This window comes from Scyliorhinus canicula, chromosome 21 (genome assembly GCF_902713615.1).
Source record: "Scyliorhinus canicula chromosome 21, sScyCan1.1, whole genome shotgun sequence".
Classification (NCBI taxonomy): domain Eukaryota; kingdom Metazoa; phylum Chordata; class Chondrichthyes; order Carcharhiniformes; family Scyliorhinidae; genus Scyliorhinus; species Scyliorhinus canicula.
This window is the reverse complement of record NC_052166.1, coordinates 63,628,648-63,647,733: the sequence shown is the minus strand read 5'-3', so window position 1 is coordinate 63,647,733 and position 19,086 is coordinate 63,628,648. Positions and strand designations below refer to the sequence as shown.

The window sequence follows — 19,086 nt, the reverse complement described above, 5'->3', positions numbered from 1 at the left end:
GGACTAATAATCAAAAGGCTCAAGTTAATACTGTGGGGACATGGGTTCAAATCCCACCACAGCAGCTGGTGAAATTTGAATTCAATTAATTGATTTGAAATATAAAGTAGTCTCAGTAATGGTGACCATGAAATATTCAGCGATCGTCATATATCTCCCGTTGCCTTCGGAAAGGAGGCAGCATAATCAAAGATCCCTCCCACCCAGGCTATTCTCTCTTCCATCGGGCAGAAGATATAAAAGTCTGAGAACACACATGAACAGATTCAAAAACAGCAGGGCCAGGGGTTGGAGCCAGGTGCAGGGTCAGGGGTCGGAGCCAGGTGTAGGGTCAGGGGTCGGAGCCAGGTGTAGGGTCAGGGGTCGGAGCCAGGTGCAGGGTCGGTGGGGAGGGTCAGAGCTCACCCACCCAGAAAGAGACACACCCACACAGATAGACAGACACTCATCCACCCAGGCAGCCAAGTGCAGGTGGCTCTCAGCCCCACACCTGCCATGTGGACCCGCCCCCTAATCACATATGCAGAGATCATCCGCCCACGTGTCAGGCTGTGACTAATGGTGAGGGGCGCTGGCAGCGGGGCGGATGTGACGTCTGCGGATGCAATGGGCGGGGCAGAAGTTGGTTCTTTTTCCGCGTCTGGCGGCCGCCCTGAGGATGCCGATGCCGGGCCCGGCTCTGTTACTGTTGCTCCTCTCCCCGGGGCTGGCCGCCGCGTTCGAGCCCTTGACCACCGCCGGCCTGCTGATTGGACCCGCCATTACTGCTTATTATTATCTCAACTGCCGTTTCCAGGAATGTTGCACCGAAGACTGGATACCGCTGGATGTGAAAGGTCAGGGGGAAGGGGTCGGAGCAGAGTCAGGGAGGGTCAGAGCTAAACGCTGGGTCAGGGGTCGAGGCCAGATGCAGGGTCAGGTTTGGGGCCAGATGCAGGGTCAGGGGTCGGAGCCAGGTGCAGGGTCAGGGGTTGGAGCCAGGTGCAGGGTCAGGGGTTGGAGCCAGGTGCAGGGTCAGGGGTTGGAGCCAGGTGCAGGGTCAGGGGTCGGAGCCAGGTGCAGGGTCAGGGGTCGGAGCCAGGTGCAGGGTCAGGGGTCGGAGCCAGGTGCAGGGTCAGGGGTCGGAGCCAGGTGCAGGGTCAGGGGTCGGAGCCAGGTGCAGGGTCAGGGGTCGGAGCCAGGTGCAGGGTCAGGGGTCGGAGCCAGGTGCAGGGTCAGGGGTCGGAGCCAGGTGCAGGGTCAGGGGTCGGAGCCAGGTGCAGGGTCAGGGGTCGGAGCCAGGTGCAGGGTCAGGGGTCGGAGCCAGGTGCAGGGTCAGGGGTCGGAGCCAGGTGCAGGGTCAGGGGTCGGAGCCAGGTGCAGGGTCAGGGGTCGGAGCCAGGTGCAGGGTCAGGGGTCGGTGCCAGGTGCAGGGTCAGGGGTCGGTGCCAGGTGCAGGGTCAGGGGTCGGAGCCAGGTGCAGGGTCAGGGGTCGGAGCCAGGTGCAGGGTCAGGGGTCGGAGCCAGGTGCAGGGTCAGGGGTCGAGCCAGGTGCAGGGTCAGGGGTCGGAGCCAGGTGCAGGGTCAGGGGTCGGAGCCAGGTGCAGGGCCAGGGGTCGGAGCCAGGTGCAGGGCCAGGGGTCGGAGCCAGGTGCAGGGTCAGGGGTCGGAGCCAGGTGCAGGGTCAGGGGTCGGAGCCAGGTGCAGGGTCAGGGGTCGGAGCCAGGTGCAGGGTCAGGGGTCGGAGCCAGGTGCAGGGTCAGGGGTCGGAGCCAGGTGCAGGGTCAGGGGTCGGAGCCAGGTGCAGGGTCAGGGGTCGGAGCCAGGTGCAGGGTCAGGGGTCGGAGCCAGGTGCAGGGTCAGGGGACGGAGCCAGGGTCAGGGGTCGGAGCCAGGTGCAGGGTCTGGGCGTCGGAGCCAGGGTCAGGTGTTGGAGCCTGATGCGGGATCAGCAGTCGGAGCCAGGAGCAGGGTATGGGGTCGGAGCCAGATGCAGGGTCAGGGGTCGGAGCCAGGTGCAGGGTCAGGGGTCGGAGCCAGGTGCTGGGTATGGGGTCGGAGCCAGGTGCAGGGTCAGGAGACGGAGCCAGGTGCAGGGTATGGGGTCGGAGCCAGGTGCAGGGTATGGGGTCGGAGCCAGGTGCAGAGTATGGGGTCGGAGCCAGGTGCAGAGTCATGGGTCGGAGCCAGGTGCAGGGTCAGGGGTCGGAGCCGGGGCATGGGTTGGAGCCAGGTGCAGGGTCAGGGGTCGGAGCCAGGTGCAGGGTCAGGGGTCGGAGCCAGGTGCAGGGTCAGGGGTCGGAGCCAGGTGCAGGGTCAGGGGTCGGAGCCAGGTGCAGGGTCAGGGGTCGGAGCCAGGTGCAGGGTCAGGGGTCGGAGCCAGGTGCAGGGTCAGGGGTCGGAGCCAGGTGCAGGGTCAGGGGTCGGAGCCAGGTGCAGGGTCAGGGGTCGGAGCCAGGTGCAGGGTCAGGGGTCGGAGCCAGGTGCAGGGTCAGGGGTCGGAGCCAGGTGCAGGGTCAGGGGTCGGAGCCAGGTGCAGGGTCAGGGGTCGGAGCCAGGTGCAGGGTCAGGGGTCGGAGCCAGGTGCAGGGTCAGGGGTCGGAGCCAGGTGCAGGGTCAGGGGTCGGAGCCAGGTGCAGGGTCAGGGGTCGGAGCCAGGTGCAGGGTCAGGGGTCGGAGCCAGGTGCAGGGTCAGGGGTCGGAGCCAGGTGCAGGGTCAGGGGTCGGAGCCAGGTGCAGGGTCAGGGGTCGGAGCCAGGTGCAGAGTATGGGGTCGGAGCCAGGTGCAGAGTCATGGGTCGGAGCCAGGTGCAGGGTCAGGGGTCGGAGCCGGGGCATGGGTTGGAGCCAGGTGCAGGGTCATGGGTTGGAGCCAGGTGCAGGGTCAGGGGCCGAATCCAGGTGCAGGGTCAGGGGTCGGAGCCAGGTGCAGGGTCAGGGGTCGGAGCTGGGGCATGGGTTGGAGCCAGGTGCAGGGTCATGGGTTGGAGCCAGGTGCAGGGTCAGGGGCCGAATCCAGGTGCAGGGTCAGGGGCCGAATCCAGGTGCAGGGTCAGGGGTCGGAGCCAGGTGCAGGGTCAGGGGTCGGAGCTGGGGCATGGGTTGGAGCCAGGTGCAGGGTCAGGGGCCGAATCCAGGTGCAGGGTCAGGGGTTGGAGCCAGGTGCAGGGCCAGGGGTTGGAGCCAGGTGCAGGGCCAGGGGTCGGAGCCAGGTGCAGGGCCAGGGGTCGGAGCCAGGTGCAGGGTCAGGGGTCGGAGCCAGGTGCAGGGTCAGGGGACGGAGCCAGGTGCAGGGTCAGGTGTTGGAGCCAGGTGCAGGGTCTGGTCGTCGGAGCCAGGGTCAGGTGTTGGAGCCTGATGCGGGATCAGCAGTCGGAGCCAGGAGCAGGATATGGGGTCGGAGCCAGGTGCAGGGTCAGGGGTCGGAGCCAGGTGCAGGGTCAGGGGTCGGAGCCAGGTGCAGGGTCAGGGGTCGGAGCCAGGTGCAGGGTCAGGGGTCGGAGCCAGGTGCAGGGTCAGGGGTCGGAGCCAGGTGCAGGGTCAGGGGTCGGAGCCAGGTGCAGGGTCAGGGGTCGGAGCCAGGTGCAGGGTCAGGGGTCGGAGCCAGGTGCAGGGTCAGGGGTCGGAGCCAGGTGCAGGGTCAGGGGTCGGAGCCAGGTGCAGGGTCAGGGGTCGGAGCCAGGTGCAGGGTCAGGGGTCGGAGCCAGGTGCAGGGTCAGGGGTCGGAGCCAGGTGCAGGGTCAGGGGTCGGAGCCAGGTGCAGGGTCAGGGGTCGGAGCCAGGTGCAGGGTCAGGGGTCGGAGCCAGGTGCAGGGTCAGGGGTCGGAGCCAGGTGCAGGGTCAGGGGTCGGAGCCAGGTGCAGGGTCAGGGGTCGGAGCCAGGTGCAGGGTCAGGGGTCGGAGCCAGGTGCAGGGTCAGGGGTCGGAGCCAGGTGCAGGGTCAGGGGTCGGAGCCAGGTGCAGGGTCAGGGGTCGGAGCCAGGTGCAGGGTCAGGGGTCGGAGCCAGGTGCAGGGTCAGGGGTCGGAGCCAGGTGCAGGGTCAGGGGTCGGAGCCAGGTGCAGGGTCAGGGGTCGGAGCCAGGTGCAGGGTCAGGGGTCGGAGCCAGGTGCAGGGTCAGGGGTCGGAGCCAGGTGCAGGGTCAGGGGTCGGAGCCAGGTGCAGGGTCAGGGGTCGGAGCCAGGTGCAGGGTCAGGGGTCGGAGCCAGGTGCAGGGTCAGGGGTCGGAGCCAGGTGCAGGGTCAGGGGTCGGAGCCAGGTGCAGGGTCAGGGGTCGGAGCCAGGTGCAGGGTCAGGGGTCGGAGCCAGGTGCAGGGTCAGGGGTCGGAGCCAGGTGCAGGGTCAGGGGTCGGAGCCAGGTGCAGGGTCAGGGGTCGGAGCCAGGTGCAGGGTCAGGGGTCGGAGCCAGAGGGTCAGGGGTCGGAGCCAGAGGGTCAGGGGTCGGAGCAGAGGGTCAGGGGTCGGAGCAGGGGGACAGGGGTCGGAGCAGGGGGACAGGGGTCGGAGCAAGGTGCAGGGTCAGGGTCGGAGCCAGGTGCAGGGTCAGGGGTCGGAGCCAGGTGCAGGGTCAGGGGTCGGAGCCAGGTGCAGGGTCAGGGGTCGAGCCAGGTGCAGGGTCAGGGGTCGGAGCCAGGTGCAGGGTCAGGGGTCGGAGCCAGATGCAGGGTCAGGGGTCGAGCCAGGTGCAGGGTCAGGGTCGAGCCAGGTGCAGGGTCAGGGTCGAGCCAGGTGCAGGGTCAGGTCGGAGCTCAGTCGAGCCAGGTGCAAGTCAGGGGTCGGAGCCAGGTGCAGTGTCAGGGTCGGAGCCAGGTGCAGGTCAGGGGTCGGAGCCAGGTGCAGGTCAGGGGTCGGAGCCAGGTGTGCAGGGTCAGGGTCGTCGAAGCAGTGGGGTCAGCAGGTCAGGTCAGAGCCTGGTACAGATTTGGGGGGGTTTAATCTATCATCAGTATCGATGGTGAAATGCTGCAGCTCTTGTTTGGAAACCAGGTGCAGGGTCAGGGGTCGGAGCCAGGTGCAGGGTCAGGGGTCGGAGCTGGGGCATGGGTTGGAGCCAGGTGCAGGGTCATGGGTTGGAGCCAGGTGCAGGGTCAGGGACCGAATCCAGGTGCAGGGTCAGGGGTCGGAGCCAGGTGCAGGGTCAGGGGTTGGAGCCAGGCACTGGGTCAGGGGTCAGAGCCTGGTACTGATTTGGGGGGTTTAATTTTAATTCGCAAGGGCAGGGGAGGCATCCCAATATTTATCCCTCAATTGACATTGCAAAAACCGATTACTTGGTTATTATCACATTACTGTTTGTAGGAGCTTGCTGTGCATAACTTGGCTGTCACATTTCCTACATTGCGACAATGACTTCACTTCAAAAGTTCTTCATTGGTTGTAAAGTAAAATGGTTTAAGGCAGTGATGCTCAGATCCCATGAAAGTATTTTTAAAAGTACAATGGGGCCAACGTAGTAGCCACTGAAACAATGAGATTCAAAGATTGAACAATAAACAAGATGAGAATACATGATAAACGGCAGGAAGCACTGAGGATCAGAGGGACCTTGGTGTGCATGCACAGGTAGCAGAGCAGGCGGATACAGTGGTTAAGAAGGCATGTGGTATACTTGCGTTTATTAGTTGCGGCATAGAATTTTAGAGCAGGAGGTTATGCTGGAGTTGTATAAAACATTGTTTAGGCCTCAGCTAGAGTATTGTGTGCAGTTCTGGAATCCACATTATAGGAGGGATGTGATAGCACTGAGTGCATAGGAGATTTACCAGGATGTTGCCTGGTCTGGAGAGTTTTAGTTATGAAGGGAGATTGGATTGACTGAGGTTGTTTTCCTTGGAGAAGATTGAAGGGAGACCTGATTGAGATGTATAAAATTACGAGGGACAGAGCTAGACTAGATAGGAGGAAACGTTTCCCCTTGGTGCAGGGATCAATGACCAGGGGTCATAGATTTATAGTAAGGAGCAGGAGGTTTAGAGGGGATGCAAGAAAAAAAACCTTTCCACTGGTTTAGCTCACTCGGCTAAATCGCTGGCTTTTAAAGCAGGCCAGCAGCACGGTTCGATTCCCGTACCAGCCTCCCCGGAAGGCGCCGGAATGTGGCGACTAGGGGCTTTTCACAGTAACTTCATTGAAGCCTACTCGTGACAATAAGCGATTTTCATTTTCATTTCTTGTGGGGCACAATGGAGCCCTTGTTGTCACATTCCGGCGCCTGTCCGGGGAGGCTGATACGGGAATCGATCCGTGCTGCTGGCCTGCTTGGTCTGCTTTAAAAGCCAGCGATTTAGCCTGGTGAGCTAAACCAGCCCCTTGGCTAAACCCCTGAGCTGCATTCTGCAGCTGGTTAGGATGGGGGTTCGTTTCCAGGATCTTTCGCTGGTGTTCTGAGGATGGTATTCTGTCATGTCCGGTTATCAGCCTTGATAGTTTCTTGTTGGGGTTTGCATTGTGTCTCAGGTTGCCAACTCCAATTGGAACACAATTGCATATTTATACTCTGTCTTGCTCGCTGCTGTACTCCCTGAATCAATGCAAAAATCAATGGTGTCCAGAATCTATAATTACCAATCTTTCTGGTCATTTTTAAAACAGGATTAGAAGCTGACCTGAGGAGGGAACTGTTTGGACAGCACATTGCAACTAATGTGATTCCAAAGGCGTTTGATGGTTTCTTAAGTAACACGTTCTCGAGGAAGCCTCTCACCCTATCTCTACATGGCTGGACTGGTACTGGCAAAAACTTTGTCAGCAAAATCATAGCTAAAAACCTTTACAAAAATGGAATGGACAGCAAATATGTTCACCAATTTGTGACCAGTTATCACTTTTCCAATGCTGAACACACCAGCAAGTACAAGGTAATTACCAACCTCTTATTTCTCTCTCTAATTTTCAAGTGCCCCTTGTACAGAATTCAAAATTAGAGCCAACTCTCCCAGAGCAGGTGATACAAGGTAAAGTTCCTTCTCCATTGTCTCATCAAACCTGGGTCGTGTACGTTGATCCAGTCAGGCTGTAGACTGAAACTCCATGACCTTATGATTCTGCTACATTGAATTTTTCCCATTGGCTCGACATTGAGTTTCAAAATGATCGAGCTCTAATATAATGGAATTTACAGTGCAGAAGGGGGCCATTCGGCCCATTAAGTCTGCACCGGCTCTTGGAAAGAGCACCCAAGCCCATGTCTCCACCCCTATCCCCGTAACCCCACCCAACCTTTTTCGACACTAAGGGCAATTTATCATGGCCAATCCACCTAACCTGCACATCTTTGGACTGTGGGAGGAAACCGGAGCACCCGGAGGAAACCCACGCACACACGGGGAGAACATGCAGACTCCGCACAGACAGTGATCCAAGCCGGGAATCGAACCTGGGACCCTGGAGCTGTGAAGCAACTGTGCTAACCGCTGTGCTGCCCCATGGACCAATGGATGGGCTGTCGGTGACATTGTGCTGGGTTTCAGTATTTCCTCCCACTTCTGTTCTAGGCCTTGAACTTCTGCTTGTTTCTCTCCCAATGGTATTTCTGTATGGCTCTCTTACCTTCCTTGCCTTTGTTTCTTTGATCTCCCTTCTTTCGTGTGATTGCTGAAACTTGCTTTCACACACCATCCCTTTTCTCAGCAACTATCTTTCAGCCTTCTTGATCACTGTTCCCATTTCCACTGGGACAGAACGTGCTGGTAATGGAGGATAACTGCACCAGAGCAGGGAGGGGATGAGGTATAATCTGATGCTTGGAGGTGGGCAATGTCTGTCAAATCACCTCCATTCTGGCTGGGAATTGTGCTGCCGTTATCTACAGTATTGGTGGCAGAATTATACGGAATGCTGCACATTCTGGACATAAATGTTAAACTAACCATGATACTAAAAGTGCATTTCCATGAAAGAATATCACTAGGGCAGGTAAACATTTGCAGCTGAAAATGTGAATTATTTTATCTCTCTTGTGAACAATAGAAAACTCTGCACGGACCTTAAAAGGAAATAGTCCCAGGGTTAGAACCACCTAAAGAGTGGTGCTAATCAATAGAATTAAAAAAAAAATTTTTTTTTAAATGCTTTTGGCTTTCAGTGGATTCAAACATTCTTCTTAAATTTTATTTCCTGAACGGCTGAATTCAGCAACAGTTGCAAGAATGGATTCGTGGGAACGTTAGCCTGTGTCACCGGTCCCTGTTTATCTTTGACGAAATGGACAAAATGGCCCCCGAGGTCATTGATTCCATTAAACCGTTCCTGGAATACTACAGCCAGCTTGACGGAGTGAGTTATCGAAAGGCCATGTTCATCTTCCTGAGGCAAGTACGAGCTGGCTTTTGGGCGAATGCAAGCGATGTGCTTTCTTTTCTCTCCTGTCTGAGAGGGCAGCTGGACAGCATGCCCCATGAGCGGAAAATGGACTGGAGTTGGCATGGTGGATGCATCCCATATGACATTCCCAGTGAATCTGCCTTTTTTTCCCTCCCCTCTCCAGGGTGAAAACACATGGACCACTGGAATGTGGTGGGGTGGTATGGGGAGAGCGGGTAACACTTCAGTGTTGCCGACCGCCTATTGTACATCTTCCAGTGGAAATTAATTGGGGTGGCACAGTGGTTAGCACTGCTGCCTCACAGCGCCTGTGACCCGGGTTCGATTCCGACCTTGGGTGACTGTGTGCGGAGTCTGCACTTTCTCCCCGTGTCTGCGTGGGTTTCTTCCGGGTGCTCTGGTTTCCTCACACAGATGGTCAGATTGGTGAACTGGCAATGCTAAATTGCGCCTTCGTGTCCAAAGATGTGTGGGTTAGGTTAAGGGGTTATTGGGAATAGGACAAGGGAGTGGGCTTGGGTGGAGTGGGCTTTCAGGAGGTCAGGGCAGACTTGATGGGCCGAATGGCCTCCTTCTGCACTGTAGGGATTCTATACTATGATTCAATGTCTAACAGTAACAACCTGCATTTATATTGCAGCCCTAATCTTATAATATCGAGGCTGACGTTCCAGTACAGCACTGAGGGAGTGCCACCCTTTGGATGAAGTGTTAAACTGAAACCCTGACTGTCCTCAAGTGGACGTAAATGATCCCATGCCACTATTTTGAAGAAAAGCAGAGGAATTACCCCCTCAGCCAAAGTCTCAAAAGTAACAATCTGGTCAATGTCGGAATTGCATACAGAAAGCTCCCACAAACCGGTGTTACGTATTTGCATTAATTCTTATTAGCTCTCGGGAAGTTCTGCTGTATTGATATATATACTGGACGTGATGTCATAAGTCCTAGCCCAGGAAACTGAGAAGAACAGCAATGTAAGGGATAGCACTCTGCAATAAAGCTCCTTTGTTTTAAACCTCTACGCTCCCTCGCATCACACCTCGAAAACGCAACACAAGAACTGACGATGTGGACGATGAACGTATGCTAGCTGGCCACCTGGGAAGATGAAATTTGCAATAAAAAGTTGGAAAGGAAAATTTTTCAACCAGTGCGACACATGCTACGGATAACTAATGGGCTAGATGGCCGTGTGTAACGATAATCTGTCTGCCGCACAGATTATACAGCTGTCTGTGATAAAATTGCCGAGCAAAAACTTATAGCTAAGTTCCGCACGCATGAGTGCGGCCTCAACCGGGATCTTGGATTCATGTCGCATTACATCCACCCCCCCCCCCCCCCCCCCCCCCCCCCCCCCCGGCCATCTGTCCTGGACTTGCAAAATCCTACCAACTGTCCTGGCTTGAGACAATTCACACCTCCTTAACCTGTGATTATCCCTCTCCCTGGATCTGTAATGATTTGATTACCTGCAAATGCTCGCATTCCAAACATTGTCCAGCATCTCTGACTTTGTCTATGTGAATGTTTCTGGAACATACCTCTCCATTCACCTGAGGAAGGAGCTGCGCTCCGAACGCTCGTGTTTGAAACAAACCTTTTAACCTGATGTTGTAAGACTTCTTGCTGTGCTCGCCCCAGTCCAACGCCGGCATCTCCACATCATGTGATAAATAAGAGGCTGAAGCTCGAGTTATTGCCTTATGTGTGAAGGAATCACAGTAGCTGCTGAAAATACGGTTACGAAATGTGCATACGGGAAACCTTCATTAGCAGAAGAGTGGCAAAGCTTTACGGCATCATGGGACCCTTTGGAAATGTGGAGTGCTGGAGCTCCTATACTGAGCGTTTTGACTATTTTGCACAGGGAAAAAAAATAGCTGGAGATATTACGGTGCCCACTTTCCTGCGCTTCACTGGGGGGAGGGGGAATGTTTAATCTCCACCGTAATTTAGTGCAACCAGAAATGCCAGGCGTTAAGACGTACAAGTAGATTGTAGATGTTTTGCAAGCACTTTTTTCACTGCAGCCCTTGGTGATTGCAGAGAGCTTTAGATTCCATAAAGAAATGAAGAGGGGGAGCCAATTCGTGACTGCGCTTAAAAGACTTGAAAGATATTGTGAGTTTGGAGATGTGCTGAATGACACATTGCTCCTCTTGGGGCTGGTTTAGCTCACAAGGCTAAATCGCTGGCTTTTAAAGCAGGCCAGCAGCACGGTTCGATTCCCGTACCAGCCTCCCCGGACAGGCGCCGGAATGTGGCGACTAGGGGCTTTTCACAGTAACTTCATTGAAGCCTACTTGTGACAATAAGCGATTTTCATTTTCATTTCTTGTGGGGCATTCTAGAACGAGGGGTAATGACCTTCGGGTAAGAGGTAGCAAATTTAAAACGGAGTTGAGGAGAAATTATTTCTCCCAAAGGGTTGTGAACCGAATTTGAAAGCAGGATCATAGAGATCTCAGTTCAGTCAGGGTGCCTTCTATGGGCGCTCAGGCTGATCAATCTGCCACCAATGAGAAAACGGGATGTTGGAGAAGGCCATTGCGGAATCGCATGTATGAAGGAAACAGCAAGGTTATTTCTGGTGGCACGGACTGGATGCAGAAATTGAAGAGAAAGCTAGAACACATTCTTCCCGTGCAAAGGTAAGAAACCTGCCCATAGCATGCTGTGTCCATGGGAATGGCCTGAAGAAGGTTGGCAACACGTGCATGTCGATTTGTGCAGAACGTTTTGAAGGGCATACGCTCTTGGTGATGGTTGGTGCTCGCACCAAGTGGCCAGAGTCACTGTGGTTAAATCTACCTCCCCGGAGAAGACTATTTAGGAGCGGGGTTCAGTCATTTGAAATGAAGATGAAGAATGAAAATCGCTTATTGTCACAAGTAGGCTTCAATGAAGTTACTGTGAAAAGCCCCTTGTCGCCACATTCCGGCGCCTGTTCGGGCAGGCTGGTACGTGAATTGAACCGTGCTGCTGGCCTGCCTTGGCCTGCTTTAACAGACAGTGATTTAGCCCAGTGTGCTAAACTAGCCCCGAACAACTGGTAAGCGTTAACAGACCTCCATTTGTCTCACAAGAATTCACGTGTTTCTTACAAAAGAATGGTTTTCAACATATTAGGTCGGCACCGCTCAACCCTGCTAGTAATGGAGCAGCAAAATGGTTTGTCCAAACTATGAAATATACCTCGAGAGCAACCAGGGAACAAGGTTCGCTAATCAAACGTCTTGACAAGTTCCTCCAGGTGTATAGGAATACCACACGTTCCACGTCCAAGACATCTCCTGCATTACCAATGGTGAAAAGACAACTATGATCTGCGTTCAATCTGTTTGAACCTCCAAAAACTGAAGACATCGCAATAGCAAGTGCAAATGTAATGGCGGGAAAGCCAGGCAAAGCATAGAGTTTTCCACCGAGGGCCAGGAGTTTTGGCTAGGAATTATTCCACCGGGGAGAAATGGGTTCCTGCCACAATCCTTGCACCGACTGGAACTGTCTCTTACACTGTCCAGATTAGAGATTATGTTATCTGGAGGGCACATGCAGACCAGTTGCTGGCTGGAAGATCACAATCTGGGCCTGGGGGAAGTCCAGGTTCGACCCTTCAAAGTCATGACTTAACCTTGCCTCCAACCTGAACACTAGAAGACGCTGTTGAGGAAAGCAACATCTCACCTTCCGATCAGACCGAGGGAGAACCTCTAATTCCTCCGCCAACACCAGTTAAACCAAACAGCGATGACATTAGTGGAAAGACGGAAACGCCAGAGGTTACCACCAGTGGGAAGGAGACAACACCAGTGGTTCATAATCAGCCGTTCAGAGTGACGACCTCCAGACCGTCTGACGCATTGACTATTGTTCGTGTTGAACTTGTTGGGGACGTTCAATTTAAGGTGGGGTTTGGGGAGGGGGGGGGGGGGGGGAGAGGGGGGAAGAGTAAATAAATGTTCTGTATTGGCATTCATTCTCATTAAGTCTTTTTTTATAAATTTAGAGTACCCAATTCATTTTTTCCAATTAAGGGGCAATTTAGCCTGGCCAATCCACCTACGCTGCACATTTTTGGGTTGTGGGGGCGAAACCCACACACAGGGACGGGATCGAACCTGGGACCTCACCGCTATGAGGCAGCAGTGCCCCATTCTCATTAAGTCTAGTGAAGCTCTGTTATATTAATGTATTCGCCGGAAGTCCTAGTGCAGGAAAACCAAGTGAGAAGGACAGCCATGTTCCCCGGAGAATCACCGCCAATTATGGTCGGCGCGGTCGGAGGCCCCCCTGCTGATTCACCGAGTGCAGCTGGCCGAGTTCCCGACGGCGTGGGTCTCTCATGGTTCCACCTGTCGGGAACTCGGCGTGGTGGCTGCGGGGGGTCATTCAGTGGGGGGGGGGGGGGGGGTGGTTGTGCCTCTAGGATGGCCAGGCTACCGATCCGCGGGTCCGTGCGATCTGGGAGAGTGAGGGGGGGGCCTATGTTTTCGGTGCCGGTCAGTGGTGTGGATCGGCCATGTTACGCGGGGCAGCCGCCGAAGACCACCGCCGTGCGCATGTGCGGACCCCCGACAGGAAGTGCAGGGCCCCTCCCCATATCAGCAGCTGGAGCTGTGAGGAGCTGCTAGCCCCCTGCAAATCGGAGAATCGCCCTGGACTTTCTCCAGGTAAGTCCTGCGTGTGGGGGCATAGCCCCATTGGTGAAGAATCCCGGCCCTGTTCTTTTAAACCTCCACGCTCCCTGGTATCACACCTCCAAAGCACAACAATCTGTTTAACATCTCAACCAAAAGACAGATCCTCTGATAATGTCAGCCTTGCTTTTTATGTTAAGATCCTGCAATGGGGCCCTGACACAACACCTTCTGATCAAAAGCCAACTGAGCAACAGCTGTCACGCTGAAGAAACTTCTCAGTTCCCCTTTGCCAATCACTTAAAATCTTTGACCTTTCACTTTACATTTGCTGCTGCTGACACTCTGGAAATAAGCATTAGTTAAAGCGGATGAAATGACGCCCGTCTCTGCGTTCTTTGCGGACAGCAATGCTGGTGGTGAGAAGATCAATGAAGTTGCACTAAATTTCTGGAACCGTGGGATGAAAAGGGAAGATATTCAACGGAAAGACTTGGAGAACAGTCTATCCTTGGAAGTCTATAACAACAAAAACAGTAAGTCTCGGTTTGGTAATCTTTGAGCAGGGAGTGGGAAAGGGCACGGGTTAAATGTGACCCCCCGACGCCAAGCATATGCCCACTGCGCAACCCAACTGCGTCCCTCCCAGTTCGTTTCCATGGTCGGCTTTGCCGGAGTTGGCTGCAAAACCCCGGGCCAAAGGTAGCACAGTGGCTAGCACATTTGCTTCACAGCTCCAGGGTCCCAGGTTCGATTCCCGACTGGGTCACTGTCGGTGAGGCATCTGCACGTCATAGATTATCATAGAATTTACAGTGCAGAAGGAGGCCATTCGGCCCAATGAGTCTGCACCGGCTCTTGGAAAGAGCACCCTACCCAAGGTCAACACCTCCACCCTATACCCATAACCCAGTAACCCCACCCAACACTACAGGCAATTTTGGACACTGGGCAATTTATCATGGCCAATCCACCTGCCCGCTAAGTGTCTGTGTGGGTTTCCTCCGGGTGCTCCGGTTTCCTCCCACAGTCCAAAGATGTGCCTGTTAGGTGGATTAGCCTTGGTGTCCAAAAAGTTTAGTTGGGGTTACTGGGTTACAGGGATCGGGTGGAAGTGTGGGGTTAAGTAGGGGGCTCTTTCCAAGGGCCGGTGCAGACTTGATGGGCTGAATGGCCTCTTTCTACACTGTAAATTCTATGATCTATGAAAACGGCATGCTGCCACTTTGCAGCGTCTCCCTCAGATTTTTGTACATTCCCGGTTTCTGTAAATGATCTCGTTTGTTCCTGAACATTTGATTAATATGAAAGTTAAAAGCTGCCCCTGGTATTCAAGAATTCTGAATGAGAAGTTTGAGACTGTCAGTGCAAATCTCAGGATTTCAAATACTGAGTATGTGCATCTTGCCAGGCTGAAGACTTGCTCATGTTATTGCTTTGCCCATTTATAGAACAACAGCAGTGAAGGAGGCCATTGAACGCCTCCTGCCTCCTTTGAAAGAGCTATATAATTAGGCCCCACCTTTTCCCCAGAACCCTGCTTTTTCGTTCTCCCTTCAAGCATCTTTCTGAAACGAATTGTATAAATATTTGGCAAGGAGATGTTCGCTAGGGTGGCGCAGTGGTTAGCACTGCTGTCTCGCGGCGCTGAGGACCAGGATTCAATCCCTGCCCCGGGTTACTGTCCGTGTGGAGTTTACACATTCTCCCCGTGTTTGCGTGGGTTTTTAAAAAAAAGGAAATGTTTGCAGGGCATGGGGCAGGAGCAGGATTGGATACATCTTTCAAAGAGCTGACCCAATCAAACTGAACTGAATGGCCTCCTGAAAATGGAACAAAATGTTAAACATTGAGACCACCTAGGGTCAGCATGGTGGCACAGTGGGTTAGCACTGCTGCCTCACGGCGCCGAGGTCCCAGGTTCGATCCCGGCTCTGGGTCACTGTCCGTGTGGAGTTTGCACATTCTCCCCGTGATTGCGTGGGTTTCCCCACCACAACCCAAAGATGTGCAGGGTAGGTGGATTGGCCACGCTAAATTGCCCCTTAATTGGAAAAAATTAATTGGGTACTCTAAATTTATAAAAAAATATTGAGACCACCTCACGGATCCAGATGACTAACCGAATATTACATTTTGAAAACAGGAAAGGTTTGTGAAGGTTTTAAATTAACCTCTGGTTCCACCTCAGCTGGAGTATTGTGTTGGATTCTGGTCATCACACTCTGGGAAGGGTGTGAAGGCTTTAGCGAGGATGAAGAAAGGATAGTTCCAGGATTGGAGTTCTTCAGTTACCTTTATCTTTTGGAGAAGCTGTGGAAGTTTGATAAGTCTTTATGATCATGAGTGATCTAGTCAGGGTGGATAGAGGAAAAACTCTTCTCAATGGAAGGACTGAGAGCCAGTGAGCACCCAGCAGTGACCTGAGAAAAGCCTTTTTTAATGCAGCAAGTAAGGCGAGGTAAAGTTGCCATAATCCCAGATGTCCGCAGGCTGCTTTCCCCTTTGAGGGGGAGAACTGACTGGTGGTGATTTAACCTGAGGGTCACCACAATTGGAAGATGAGGTGCTGTTCCTCCAGTTTGCGCTGGGCTTCACTGGAACTTTGCAGCAGGCCAAGGACGGACATGTGGACGTGAAAGCAGGACGGTGAGTTGAAATGGCAACTGACACGAAGGTCTGGACTGTGTCCTCCATGCCGACAGACCAAAGGCGTTCTCCAAAGCGGTCACCCAGTCTGGGTGCAGAGACACCGAATTGGGGGCAGCGAATGCTATAGACCAGATTGAAGCGCCCATGAAGCGCTGCCTCAGTTGAAAGAGTGTTTAGGCCCTGGGAGGTTATGTTATGATTTTATGTTAAGAATCGGAGCAGTTTAAGAACTACACAAATGTGACTGAGATGCACTTTGTCCTTTTTTTTAAATAAATTTAGAGTACCCAATTATTTTTTACAATTAAGGGGCAATTTAGCGTGGCCAATCCACCTATCCTGCACATCTTTGGGGTTGTGGGGGTGAAACCCACGCAGACACGGGGAGAATGTGCAAACTCCTCACAGACAGTGACCCAGGGCCGGGATTCGAACCCGGGTCCTCAGCGCCGTAGGCAGCAATGCTAACCACTGTGCCACCGTGTTGCCCTACACTTTGTCCTTTTTTGATTTTTATTTCCACAGGTGGATTCTGGCACACCAGTCTCATTGACAAAAACCTACTGGACTATTTCATTCCTATTCTGCCGTTGGAGTACAAGCACGTGGTGATGTGCGCAAAGGTTGAGCTGCGAGCGAGGCAATTTAACGACGTTGACGAAGTGGCCACCAAAGTGGCAGAAGAGATGGTATACTTTCCGAAGGAGGAAAGGGTCTTTTCAACCAAGGGCTGCAAAACTGTGGCTGCAAAGGTGGATTACTGGACAAGTGGCAGTGAAACAAAGATGCCTTTTATTTTTAAGCAAATCGCTTGACACATCATGGTGAGGCAAACTAAATGATCATATCTCTTTTCATTTGGAGAGATCTGAGCTGAGCGCATTCGTGTTTGCTCAAGTGACAGACTTGATCCTGGAGTTTGCTAAACTTGTGGGCTTCTTCTGCACGTAAATGTTGTGTTTTTGAAAAGCACACAATTGAATCTTGGATGTTTGTGCCTTTTTATGCGTTATAAATGGTGACCATTTAGCACTTGACATTCGATTGACTGAAAATCCAGGTAGCCCAGTGCAAACTGAAGTTTCAGGCACTGAAGAGGAAATTAAATTCCTAAATTATGGAGAATGCTGTCTGCAACCAGAAATTCTTTAGTTTCATTTTACATTAAGTTAGCGTGCGACGTTGTCCACACTTCGAGAAAATGAACCTTTTTTTTTTTTGCATCACAGCGCCGAGGACCCGGGTTCGATCCCGGCCCTGGGTCACTGTCCGTGTGGAGTTTGCACATTCTCCCCGTGTCTGCGTGCGTTTCACCCCCATAACCCAAAGATGTGCAGGGTCGGTGGATTGGCCACACTAAATTGTCCCTTAATTGGAAGAAAATAATTGGCTACTCTAAATTTATTTTCTAAAAGATTGCACACAAGACAGAATAACTTGGCACATTTGAAATTATGCCATGGCAAGAGTTACCAGCACTTTCAGCTTGCAGTTAATATCCTGTCATTCTCCTGCGAGTTTACAAATTTTGTTACATGTGGACAGTGCAATTCTTCAAGATGCAATGAATCAAGGTCAATTAGAAAGTTGTACAACGAGATTGACACTTCAGCTAAAATTGCAGGGCGTCATTTACACGTTGGACTCGTGCTACCCGTACTGAAGGAATGTTATGGACAAACCTATTTTAAGGTCCATGTCATTAACATCAGAAATGGAAGCAAGAGAAGACCATGTGGCACCTTGAGCCTGCTCTGCCATTCTATATGACCATAGCTGATCTTGAGGTTCAGCTCCACTTTCCTATCCGAGTACTGGAAATGTCAGCCTAGATTTCTGTGCTCAAGTCCTCGAGTGGATGGTAACCTCTGGAACCTTGTGCCTTCAAGGCAAGGGTGTTGTCAACCAAGCTGCACTCGGTGCCAAGTACCTGGTGAGCCCCTGTCGGCAGTGAGCGTTTAACATCTGTCCGAACCACTAATTGGAGTAGGGTAGTGAAGACAAGCTTGGGTCATAGGAACATAGGAATTGTGAGCAGATGTAGGCAATTCAGCCCCTCGAGCCTGCTCCACCATTCAATCAGATCATGGCTGATCTCTTCCTGGTCTGAAATCCACCTCCTCACCTGTTCCCCATGTCCCTTTAATCTGTTTTTTAAAATGAGAAATACATCTATCTCCTTCTTGAAACCATTCAATGACCTGTATAGGAAGAAAAAGGTTTTATCTGAAGCATTTAAAGCAAATTAAGCTTCGGTATAAAATTAGAATTGGGTAATTTTTAATACACTGCATTGGAAATGGTCATCACTGTGAGAATATGATGGTAACTTTAGGGGTGTATGTCTTGATGCACGGTGGTTAGCACTGTTGCTTCACAGCACCAGGGTCACAGGGTCAATTCCCGCTTTGGTCACTGTGCGGAGTTTGCTCCTCGTGTCTGCGTGGAAAGACGTGCTTGTTGGGTGAATTGGACATTCTGAATTCCATGTACCCGAACAGGCGCCAGAATGTGATGACTAGGGGATTTTCACAGTAACTTCATTGCAGTGTTAATGTAAGCCTACTTGTGACATTAATAAAGATTATTATAATAGGTCTCCGTGGTTAAGCAATGGTTCACTATTTTAGATTTTGAAGCACTTATCCCAGTAGCTCGGGTGTTTACATTGGGAAACGGGTGTTTTGAAAAAAATCTATGTGATCAATTATCATTTAAATATGGGAAATCATTTTTAATCAGTTCGTAGTCTTTTAGGAAAATGTTCTTTTGTGTTGGGTAATGCCTTGCATTGGACAACGTATGCTTTTCACTGCGAGTTCTGAGTCTGGATTCACTGTTTCTCTCTCCCATCCATCCATCTCTCTCTCTCGCTCGCTGTCTCTCTTTCTCTGTGTGTCTCTGTCTCTCTCTCTCTGTCTCTTTCTCTCTCTCGCTGTCTCTCTCTCTCGTGTTGTCTCACTTTCTCTCTCTCTTGCTGTCTCTGTCTCACTTTCTCTCTCTCTCGCTGTCTCTTTCTCTCTGTCTCTCTTGCGATCTCTCTTTCTCTCTCTCTCGCTGTCTCTCTCTCTCTCTCTCTCTCTCTCTCGTGCTGTCTCGCTGTCTCTTTCTCTCTCTCGCTGTCTCTTTCTCTCTCTCGCTGTCTCTTTCTCTCGCTGTCTCTTTTTCTCTCTCGCTGTCTCTTTTTCTCTCTCGCTGTCTCTCTTTCTCCCTCTCTCACTGTCTCTTTCTCCCTCTCTCGCTGTCTCTCTTTCTCTCTCTCGCTGTCTCTTTCTCTCGCTGTCTCTTTTTCTCTCTCGCTGTCTCTTTTTCTCTCTCGCTGTCTCTCTTTCTCCCTCTCTCACTGTCTGTCTCTCTTTCTCCCTCTCTCACTGTCTCTTTCTCCCTCTCTCACTGTCTCTTTCTCCCTCTCTCGCTGTCTCTCTTTCTCTCTCTCGCTGTCTCTTTCTCTCGCTGTCTCTTTTTCTCTCTCGCTGTCTCTTTTTCTC

General features: G+C 52.6%; 1 protein-coding gene across 1 annotated transcript; it reads left to right on the top strand.

Annotated features, from left to right (window-relative positions):
• Window positions 1-621: 621 nt before the first annotated feature.
• On the top strand, window positions 622-18,071 carry LOC119955619 (torsin-1A-like). Its single transcript, XM_038782019.1, has 5 exons — window positions 622-836; window positions 6,570-6,835; window positions 8,112-8,287; window positions 13,355-13,482; window positions 16,124-18,071. The coding sequence occupies exons 1-5, from the start codon at window positions 659-661 to the stop codon at window positions 16,411-16,413; spliced, it is 1,038 nt and encodes a 345-aa protein (XP_038637947.1). The 5' UTR covers window positions 622-658; the 3' UTR covers window positions 16,414-18,071.
• The last annotated feature ends 1,015 nt before the right edge of the window (window positions 18,072-19,086 follow it).

Bases quoted from the DNA above. Each gene is read 5' to 3' on its own strand.
- LOC119955619 (XM_038782019.1), top strand. From the start codon at position 659: ATGCCGATGCCGGGCCCGGCTCTGTTACTGTTGCTCCTCTCCCCGGGG. The intron at 6,836-8,111 runs GTAATTACCAAC...GGCTGAATTCAG, and splicing joins AACACACCAGCAAGTACAAG to CAACAGTTGCAAGAATGGAT. The intron at 8,288-13,354 runs GCAAGTACGAGC...CTTTGCGGACAG, and splicing joins GCCATGTTCATCTTCCTGAG to CAATGCTGGTGGTGAGAAGA.